Source organism: Scyliorhinus torazame, chromosome 29, assembly GCF_047496885.1.
Source record: "Scyliorhinus torazame isolate Kashiwa2021f chromosome 29, sScyTor2.1, whole genome shotgun sequence".
NCBI classification, from domain to species: Eukaryota; Metazoa; Chordata; class Chondrichthyes; order Carcharhiniformes; family Scyliorhinidae; genus Scyliorhinus; species Scyliorhinus torazame.
This window is the reverse complement of record NC_092735.1, coordinates 34,292,179-34,303,516: the sequence shown is the minus strand read 5'-3', so window position 1 is coordinate 34,303,516 and position 11,338 is coordinate 34,292,179. Positions and strand designations below refer to the sequence as shown.

Genomic DNA, 11,338 nt, shown 5'->3' with positions numbered 1-11,338 from the left:
GCAAGAATGAGGCCAATCGGTCCACTGTGCCTCTGCCCGTTCTTATCCGAGCTCTCCATTGGTCCCACTCCTCTGCTCTTTCCCCATGCCCCTTTACAGCCAGTTCCCATTTCAAATTTACTGCCCCGTTACCCAATTTGCCTCCAGCACCCTCTCCAGCCATGCACTACCAATTGGAATTTGCTGCGGAACCCAACCTGGTTCCTTTGCCAGTTACCTTAAATTTCTGAGCTCTCAGTTTCAACCCTTCTGGTCAAATAGTTTTTCCTGTCTACTAGCCCTTTATGATATTTGAACATCTGTTTTAAAGGCTTTTCACTCTGCTTGAAGGAGAACTGTTTCAACCTCCCGAGCCTCTCCTCTTTCCTGATACCCTCTTTGTTTTTCAGGCAAAAGCAAAGAAGCAGAAATTAAACGAATAAACAAAGAGCTGGCAAACATCCGATCGAAGTTCAAAGGTATGTGTACCCTCTCTCTCTGCTGGTTGGGAGGGGGGGTGGAAGGCGGGAATGGATTTTGGTGGTGGACTGACGATCTACACCCACTGAGCTTCCTAGAGAAGCAGCTAGGGGCTGGTTTAGCACACTGGACTAAATCGCTGGCTTTTAAAGCAGACCAAGGCAGGCCAGCAGCACGGTTTGATTCCCGTACCAGCCTCCCCGAACAGGTGCCGGAATGTGGCGACTAGGGGCTTTTTACAGTAACTTCATTTGAAGCCTACTTGTGACAATAGGTGATTTTCATTTCATTTCATTGACAAAACATAATGCAATGTAGATCCCAGGTTCACTCTCTCAAAGCATGCAGGCCCTGATGGGCATTGGAACTGGGGTGAATGATTGTCTATCACAAAAGACTCCAGTCTGTATTAGCAGCCTGAGTCCAATGTATCCTGCTGCCTTTTTCCCCCTCATAATCCCTACAGTGCAGAAAGAGGCCATGCGGCCCATCCAGTCGGCACCGACACTTCGAAAGACCACCCTACCTAGGCCCAATCCCCCACTCTGTAACCCCACCCTCAGGGGCAATTAAGCATGGCCAATCCACCCAACCTGCACATATTTGGGCTGTGGGAGGAAACCGGAGCACCCGGAGGAAACCCACGCAGACACGGAGAGAACGTGCAAACTCCGCAGAGGCAGTGACTCGAGGTAGGAATCGAATCCTGGTCCTTGGTGCTGTGAGGCTGCAGTGCTAACCACTGTGCCACCTCTTCCTATAGTGTTTGTAATTATACCAACCAGGGAGCTAATAGAGGGAAGCTATTTGCTACTCAAGCACTGGAGACTGAGAGGGAAACTCCCTCCAGGTTTGTGCACCTCCTTGCTACCTTGTGGTTCAGGTTGACACACTCACATGGTACACTTGATTGGGACGCACCGTATGGTACGAGGAGGACTTTGCAGAGTTTACCAATGCCCGGGGACTGTAAGGAATGAATTGTCAAGGGGCAGCATGGTGGCGCAGTGGGTTAGCCCTGCAGCCTCACAGCGCCGAGGTCCCAGGCTCGATCCTGGCTCTGGGTCACTGTCCACGTGGAGTTTGCACATTCTCCCCGTGTTTGTGTGAGTTTCGTCCCCACAACCCAAAAGGTGAGCAGTGTAGGTGAATTGGCCGCACTAAATTGCCCCTCAATTGGAAAAAATGAATTGGATACGCTAAATTATTTTATTTTTTAAAAAAAGGAATGAAGTATTGTTCAAAGAATCAAGAGGCAGAAAAAATAACATGGGGCTGTGTTTATTTCCTGGAGTGTAATTTATTACCACAAGGAGGAGTTGAGGTAAATATATTCAAAGGGGAGCTCGATTAACACATAGAAAAAGGGTGTGTTGATATGGTTCGGTGAAATACCATAGTTTAGGCTCACGTGGAGCATAAACATAGCACAGAGCAGATGGACAAAATGGCCTGCTTCTTGACTGTACAGAAATGTGTTAACATTGCTTCTTTAAAAAACATAATCCGAATGACTTTGCTGCATTTAGTGTGTGTAGAGCTTGACTCTCTTGCTGTGCTTGTGTAAAGGCTTTGTTCCTTCCTCCATGACCTTGCCAGTTACCATGCCTAAACCTGTCTGCTTCAAAAACAATATCTGCATTGCTCAATCCACTGGTTCGATTTTGTTTCCTGGCTCTTTTTTGTTAGGAGTTGTGAGATCAGTCAGTTACCAAGCAGTGTAATCTGCAGGAGATGGGGGACAGATGCAAGGGATTAAATGTTTCAGGTACTTCTGTTCACTAGTGTGTGGGACACAGTTTGCATACCCAGCATCTCACTGACACAATGGCAGTTAGTATTCTTCCTGGGCATGCTTTTCCAACATGTTTTGGTTGCATTCAGTTAAACACGGGAATTGCTTGATGAAAGAAATACATTTTCTGTGCTTTCTGTGCCTTGTCGTATCCTGGTGGGTAATACAGGTCTGCACCGACACCTGACCTGCCTACCGAATCCCATTTGCCAGCACTTGGCCCAAAGCCCTGAATGTTATGACGTGCCAAGTGTTCATCCAGGTACTTTTTAAAGGATGTGAGGCAGTGCAGACAGTGCGTTCCAGTCCGTCACCACCCTCTGGGTAAAAAGTTTTTCCTCGCATTCCCCGACCCACCTACCCTTCACCTTAACTTGTGTCCCCTCGTGACTGATCCTTCAACTAAGGGGAACAGCTGCTCCCAATCCACCCTATCCATGCATACCCTTGTACATCTTGGGGCAGCACGGTAGCACAGTGGTTAGCACTGTTGCTTCACAGCGCCAGGGACCCGGGTTCGATTCCCGGCTTGGGTCACTGTCTGTGCGGAGTCTGCATGTTCTCCCCGTGTCTGCGTGGCTTTCCTCCGGGTGCTCCAGTTTCTTCCCACAAGTCCCAAAAGACGTGCTTGTTAGGTGAATTGGACATTCTGAATTCTCCCTCAGTGTACCAGAACAGGCGCCGGAGTGTGGCGACTAGGGAATTTTCACAGTAACTTCATTGCAGTGTTAATGTAAGACTACTTGTGACACTAATTAAGATTATTGTTGTTGATCAGGTCGCCCCTCGGTTTTCTCTGCTCCAGCAAAAACAACCCAAGCATGTCCAAACCACTCTTGATAACGTAAATGTTCCATCCCAGGCAACATCCTGGTGAATCGCCTCTGCACCCGCTCCAGTGCAATCCCATCCTTCTTATAATGTGGCGACCAGAACTGCACACACTGCTCCAGCTGTGGCCTCACCAAAGTTCTGTCCAACTCCAACATGACCTCCCTGCTTTTGTAATCTTTGCCTCGATCGATAATGGCGAATGTCCCATATGCCTTTTTCACCACCCTATTAACCTGGCCTTCTGCCTTCAGAGATCTATGGACAAACACGCCATAGTCCCTTTGTTCCTCTGGACTTCCCAGTGTCAGGCCGTTCTTTGAATACTTTCTTGTCAAATTTCTCCTTCCAAAGTGTATCACTTCACACTTTTCAGGATCAAATGCCATCTGCCACTTTTCTGCCCATTTGACCATCCCATATCTTCCTGTAACCCAAGACACTCAACCTCACTGTTAGCCACCCGGCCAATCTTTGCGTCATCCGCAAACTTACTGATCCTACCCCCACATAGTCACCTTTGTTGTTTATATAAATGACAAACAATAGGGGACCCAGCACAGATCCCTGTAGTGCGCCACTGGACACTTTTCCAGTCACTAAAGTAGCCGTCTGTCATCACCCTCTGTCTCCTACAGCTAAGCCAATTTTGAATCCATCTTCTCAAGTTACCCGTATCCCATGTGCATTTGCCTTTATAAGTCTCCCATATGGGACCTTGTCAAAGACTTTGCTGAAATCCATATAAATAACATCAACTGCACTACCCTCCTATACGCACCTGGCCACATGCTCAAAAAATGTAATCAAATTTGTTAGGCATGACCTCCCTCTGACAAAGCCTTGCTGATTATCCCTGATCAACCTTGCCTCTCCAAGTGGAAATAGATTCTCTTCAGAATTTTCTCCAATAGTTTGCCTACCACTGACATGAGACTCACTGATATGTTGTTCCGTGGCTTTGTCTGCGACCTTTGTTAACTAGTGGGACCGCATTAGCTATTCTCCAGTCCTCTGGCACCTCCCCTGTGGCCAGAGAGGAATCAAAGACTTGGGTCAGAGGTCCGGCAATCTCTATCAACTCCCACAGTAGCCTGGCGCACATTTCATCCGGACCTGGAGATTTATCCAATTTTAAGCCTACCAACACCTCCAATATCTCGTCACTCCTGTGTCAATATGCTGAAGAACCTCCAGTCTCTCTCCCTGAGTTCCATCCTTATTCTCTCGGATGAAGACGCATGTGAAGTATTTGTTCAACATCCTACCGATGTCCTCTGGCTCCACCCACAAATTGCTCCCATGGTCCCTAATTGGCCCCTTGGTCCCTAATTGGCCCTACTCTTTACCTGGCTATCCTCTTCCCATTGATCTACTTCATAGAATTCCTATAGTGCAGAAGGAGGCCATTCGACCCATTGAGTTTGTACCGACCTCTGAAAGAGAACCCTTTCTCCACGCCGTAACCCTATCCCCACCTCTCCATTTTAGGCACCAAGAGGCAATTTATCACAGCCAATCCACCTAATCTGCACATATTTGGACTGTGGGTGGAAACCAGAGGAAGCCCACGCAGACACGAGGAGAACGTACAAACTCCATACAGACAGTCATCCGAGGTTGGAATCGAACCTGGGTCCCTGACGCTGTGAGGTAGCAACTGCCACCTCCGCTCATCACTGTGCCGTTAATAGAGTATCTGGGATTTTCCCTACTTTTACCAGCCAGAACTTTCTCATATCTTCTCTTTGCTCTCCTAATTGCTTTCTTAAGCTACATCCTGCACTTTCTGTACTCCACTAATGCCTCTGCTGATTTGCTCCCTTTACACTTGCTAAAAACCTCTCTTCCTTCTCATCGAATCATGAATATCTCTGGTCATCCATGGTTCTCCAGGCTTGTTACTCCTTCCTATCTATCCCCCCAGAGGGAATATATTGGGCCTGTACCCTCCCCATTGTCTTTTTGGGTCATCCCCATTGCTCCACAAGTAGCTCTTCCCCTTCTGCCTTGGCCAGGTTCTGCCTTATTTTTCTAAAATCCGCTCTTCCCCCAAACCAAAATCTTCTTTTGCAACTTGTCTATTTCTTTGTCGATAACAAGCTTAAATTGTACTATGCTGTGATTGCTACTATTAAAATGCTCCCCTTTAACCACCTGTCGGCTTCATTCCCCAGAACTCGGTTTAGCACTTTGCCGTCCCTTGTTGCACTCTGTACATATTGAGCTAAAAGGTTCTCCTGTGTACATTTTAAGAACTCCACTCCATCTAAGCCCTTAACACCATGACTATCCTAATCAATGTTAGGAAAGTTGAATCACCTAATATTGTTATTTTTACACATCTCTGTGAGTTGCGCATATATTTGCTCCTCAATTTCCCGCTGACTATCTGGGGGTTTATAATAAAACCTCGAAATGTGACTGTCCCTTCTTTTATTCCTAAACTCTGCCCAGAAAGCTTCATTTTGTGCCCCCTCCAAGATATCATCTTTCCTTACTGTCTCCTTAACCATATACACAATGCCTCCTCCTCTTTTACCTCCCCTGGCTGGCCTGAATATTCTGTATCCTGGGATGTTGGACTGCCAATCCCGCCCTTTCCTCAATCACATCTCTGTGATGGCAACAATATCACAATTCCATGTGACCACCCTCGCCCTTAACTGATCTGCTTTACCTGTAATACCCCTGGTATTAAAGTCGAGGCCATCCAGCCTTGCCGTACTCCTTTGGAACTTAATACAGCTGTGTTCCCTCTGACTTGAAAGCTTTACTGTATTGTGTGCTGTGTCCCTATTCTGCTAATAGTCTATGCCCCTCCCCGCTGCTGAATTAGTTTAAACTCCTGCCAACAGCACTAGCAAACCTGGCAGCAAGGATGTTAGTCCCACTCTGGTTCAGATGTAGACTGTCCAGCTTGTACAGGTCCTACCTTCCCAGAAACGGTCCCAATGATCCAGGAATCTAAAACTCTCCCTCCTGTACTAACTTAAGCCATGCATTCATCAGCGCTATTCTCATATTCTCCTATTTCTGTGCTCGCTAGCACATGGCACTGGAAGTAATCCAGAGATTTACAACCCAAGAGGTCCTGATTTTTAGTCCACTGCCCAACACTCTGAATTCTTGATGGAAAACCTCATCCCTCTTTCTTTTTTTTTAGAAAATATTTTATTAAGACATTTATAATTTTAACACTTTTAAACAAAGAGATCCAACAAGCACAAAAAACCCACAAATAGCCATGTCCATCCTCCCCCCCCCCCCCCCCCCCCCCCACAAAGCAGCTCATCCCTCTTTCTACCTATGTCATTGGTACAAGCACGTACCATGACCTCTGCCGTATCACTCTCCCCATTCACGGTGCCCTGCAGCCATTCATTCTGGACCCTGGTACCAGGGAGGCAACACACCATCCTGGAGTCACGGTGGCCACAGTAGTGCCTATCTGTTCCCCTGACTATACAATCCCCTATTACTATTGCCCTTCCTCTCTTCTCCCCCTCCCCTCTTCTGTACAGACAGGGCCCCCCATGCCATGTCTCAAATTCCTCAAAAGACTGGATTCCAAAACTTCACTTTGTGACGAATCTATCTTGCATGCATTTGAATGAATCAGCATTAACTGCTCACATCATCTCCCTGGAGAACCTACTCCATATGTTGACCACTCGCTCACTCAAATATTGTTTTAAGTTTCTCTCCAGTGCAGGCTGGTTCCACTGCTCTGAACAAGATGAAAGAGCTTGTGTTGTGGCTAGCATCATCTACCCTTTTTGACTCCTTAAAAGCAGCAATCTCATCGCGTCTCAATCTTCTCTGCCATCATCACTCTCTGACGTCCATTGCTCCATCATCTCAGTCATTGGGTTGGTTGGATCTGGGGAGCCGGGTGTTTGACCTGGGCTGGGTGGTGTGACAGAGCGGGAGCGTAAGCCCCTCTCAATGTTACAAGACCATAAGGTATAGGGGCAGAATTAGGCCACTCGGCCCATCACTTCTGCTCTGCCATTCAATCATGGCTGATATTTTTTTTCTTATTAGAATACCCAATTCATTTTTTTCCAATTAAGGGGCAATTTAGTGTGGCCAATCCACCTACCCTGCACATCTTCTGGATTATGGGGGCGAAACACACGCATTCACGGAGAGAATGTGCAAACTCCACACGGACAGTGACCCAGAGCCGGGATCGAACCTGGGACCTTAGCGCCATGAGGCTGCAGTGCTAACCCACTGCCATGGTTGATATTTTCTCATCCCCATTCTCCTGCCTTCTCCCCATAACCCCTGATCCCCTTATTAATCAAGAACCTATCTATCTCTGTCTTAAAGACACTCAATGATTGGCCTCCACAGCCTTCTGCGGCAAAGAGTTCCACAGATTCACCACCCTCTGGCTGAAACAATTCCTCCTCATCTCTGTTTTAAAGGATCGTCCCTTTAATCCGAGATTGTGTCCTCTGCTTCTAGCTTTTCCTACAAATGGAAACATCCTCTCCACGTTCACTCTATCCAGGCCTCTCAGTTACATGTAAGTATCAATAAGATCCCCCCACCCCTCATTCTTCGAAACTCCCAACGAGTACAGGCCCAGAGTACTCAACTGTTCCTCATCCGACAAGCTCTTCATTCTAGGGATAAAGAATAAAGATAAAGAGTCACCTGTCTAGCACCACTCGTCTGATCTCTGGCAGGTTAACAGTTGTAGAGATAACATTTGTCTGAGTCCCTAGGGAAAGGGAGAAAAGAAATGGGTCAGGTTTCCAGAAGCTAGTTCCTGTCTAGTGATCTCTGTTGAAAAATGTATTTTCATGGGCTTTGAATGCAAGACACCCTGAGCTGGAATGATCTGTCAGTGGAGAATGTCCAAGGTTGGAAAGAGGCTGCTTTCACCTTGGGGATGTTTTGGAGCACCAATTACTGTCATCAGGAGAACTAGGAAAACCTCAATTGCATTAATAAGATTGGGTTTTTAGTCATCAAGTCGTTACAGCACAGAGGGAGGTTGCTTGAGCGTGTGTTTTTGTTCTGCATTCCTTACTCCTCCCACCGCTGTCCAAGCAGCGAGAATGGATTTCGGTGTAATGCAAGTTTTGGTTAGCAGGAAACCAAATTGGGAAACAAATGGTTTCAGACATTGAGATGGGGAACTTTTGCAAACCTGGCCGCTGCACTGATGGTTTGCACAGAACTGCTGCAATTCTACAGTCACTGTGCGACTGCCAGCCTCCTTCAAACACAGTAAATCAGCATGATTATTATTTTCCACTTATTCTTCTCTCCCCCCCCCCCCGCCACAAAAGCTCCTTCAGTCAAAATACAGACAACACACAGGACTGAAAGCCAGAACAATTTCTCTCAACATGTCTTCCTCTTCCTGTGATGAGTCAGCAGATTGTTCCACCTTCTCTTCACTCTAAACAGAGAAATGCACGCAAGCCAGCAGTGCATCTGGAGCCTCAGCTTGGTACTAGAACGAGGAGGGGGGTGATCAAGGGGAGGAATGTTTAGAAATAATTTGCAGAACCCTTCTCTTAACCACACCAGTATAACGTCACAAGTTCGTATGTACCGGAGGCCCTTTATGGACCCATCTAATTGATTATCTGCGCAGCCACGTAACTAAAGTTGGGACGTTATCCGACTGCACAGCCTCACAAACGAGTCCAATCCTGTTTTTTATTTATTCTTTCATGGGATGTGGGCGTCGCTGGGCATCATGTGTTGCTCGTCCCTAGTTGCTCATCCCTAATTGCCCTTGAACTGAGTGACACGCCCATTTCGAAGGGCGGTTGAGAGTCGACCACGTTGCTGTGGGTCTGGAGTGGCATGTCGGCCAGACCGGGTAAAGACGACAGATTTCCGCCCCTAAAGAAGGCTAGTCAGCCTGATAGGGTTTGATGACAATTTTGGTCACCATTACTGAGATTAGCGTTACATTGCAGCTGTAATTAACTGTATTCAAATTCTACCAGCTGCCGCGGTGGGATTTGAACCCAGAGCACTGGATTAATAGTCCAGTGACATTATCGCCACTTCCTCAATTGCCTCCTATTTTCACCAGACTGCCGCACATACATGTTTTTGAAGAGGTAACTACGTAGAGATCAGAGCAGGAACCCAGGCTGATTATTTTTTCCTCCCCGGCTCTGACTTGGACCATTAAAGGGAAACCATTACAAAAAGTCATTGCATTGAAGTTCCCAGAGTTGAAGGAGATCACCCAGGAGATTCTAACCTGGTTCTGAAGTGAGTGATGAGCGACTCCCAACATCTGACAAACCCTATGAATGCGGAGTAATTTGAGATTTTTGTTTAACCTCACTGCAGGGGACAAAGCCCTGGATGGTTACAGCAAGAAGAAGTATGTCTGCAAGCTGCTCTTCATCTTCCTGCTCGGCCATGACATTGACTTTGGCCACATGGAGGCGGTCAACCTGCTCAGTTCCAATAAGTACACGGAGAAACAGATTGTGAGTATGCCCGCTCGATCGAACCTGGCAGGGTGGGTGGGGTTGTGGCAGCAGGTTTTGCTGATGGCATTGGTGGAACCTCAGAAAACATCTCCTGATTAGATCAAATTGGTTCCTCTTGAAAAACCTACTTGCATCAGATTCGCTGATAGGCAGGAAACCGGAGGCTGCTTTGAGCAAGACTTCTGATTAGCAATGTTCTTTCAAACTTGTTGGGTGGTTGCATCACCAAAGTAGCCATTCCTTAATGTCTGAATTTACGACAGCCAAGAACCAATCAGTCCTTCAACCACGGAGGGCACTGAAGTCAAGCCTTGCATGTTGACTTTCCAGAGAAAGAAAGAACTAAAAAAAAATTTTTTTAGGGTACCCAGTTAGTTTTTTACCAATTAAGGGGCAATTTAGCGTGGGAACTCTAAATTTATTTTTTTTAATCTTTGGGTTGTGGGGGGTGGGAGACCCACGCAGACATGGGGAGAATGTGCAAACTCCACACGGACAGTGATCCAGGATCGGGATCGAACCTGGGACCTCGGCGCCGTGAGGCAGCAGTGCTAACCACTGCGCCACCGTGCTGCCCAGAACTGCATTCCTGGTTTAGCACGGTGGGCTAAATAGCTGGCTTGCAATGCAGAACAATGCCAGCAGCGCGGGTTAAATTCCCGTACCGGCCTCCCAGAACAGGCGCCGGAATGTGGCGACTAGGGGCTTTTCACAGTAACTTAATTGAAACCTTCTTGTGACAATAAGCGATTATTATTATTATTATTATTATTATTATTATTATTATTATTACTATTATTTTAAAATAAATTTAGAGTACCCAATTATTTTTTCCAATTAAGGGGCAATTTAGCGTGGCCAATCCACCTATCCTGCACATCTTTGGGTTGTGGGGGTGAGACCCACGCAGACACTGGGAGAATGTGCAAATTCCACATGGACAGTGTCCCAGAGCTGGGATTGAGCCCGGGTCCTCGGCGCCGTAGGCTAACCACTGCGACACCTTGCTGCTCCAGAACTGCATTCCTAAAGTACCTTTGGAATTCCCAAAGCGCTTCCCAGCCAATGAAGTATATGTTATAATGCAAGGAAAGCTGGCCAACAGTTTCTACACAACAAGCTCCCACAAATAGCAATGGGCTGATGACAAGGTTATCTAGACCCACACTTTCCCTACAGTGCAGAAGGAAACCATTCAGCCCATCGAATCTGCACCGACCCTTTAAAAGACTACCCTACCTCGGCCTAATCCCTTGCCCTATTCCTGTAACCCCACTCGATGAGCAATTTAGCGCAGCCAATGTACCTAACCTGCACTTCTTTGCACTGTGGGAGGAAACCGGAGCACCCAGAGGAAACCCACGCAGACGCAGGGAGAAGGTGCAAACTCCACAGTCACCGGAATTGAACCGGAGTGCCTACTGCTGTGATACAGCAGTGCTAACTACGCCCCCCCCCTCACCCCCGTGTCACCCCACTCTATTTCAGTGTTGTTGCTTGAGGGATTTGTATTGATCAGGACAGAATGATTGTATTGATAGGGGTTGGGTTAGCACAGAGCTAAAGAGCTGGCTTTTAAAGCAGACCAAGGCAGGCCAGCAGCACGGTTCAATTCCCGTACCAGCCTCCCCGAACAGGCACCGGAATGTGGCGACTAGGGCTTTTCACAGTAACTTCATTTGAAGCCTGCTTGTGACAATAAGCGATTTTCATTTCATTTTTCATTTTCAGAAGGGAGAACTGCATTCTCCAATGATTCCAGGGTATACAT

General features: G+C 47.1%; 1 protein-coding gene across 5 annotated transcripts in view; it reads left to right on the top strand.

Moving 5' to 3' along the window:
• The window catches only part of ap2a1 (adaptor related protein complex 2 subunit alpha 1), an 87,538-nt gene that overhangs the window by 8,576 nt on the left and 67,624 nt on the right, over positions 1-11,338 (top strand). For all 5 annotated transcript variants that reach the window (XM_072492388.1, XM_072492386.1, XM_072492387.1 and 2 more), the window contains exons 2-3: positions 390-458; positions 9,422-9,564. In XM_072492388.1, coding sequence (XP_072348489.1) covers positions 390-458; positions 9,422-9,564 — 212 coding nt within the window. The remainder of the gene's footprint in view (positions 1-389; positions 459-9,421; positions 9,565-11,338) is intronic.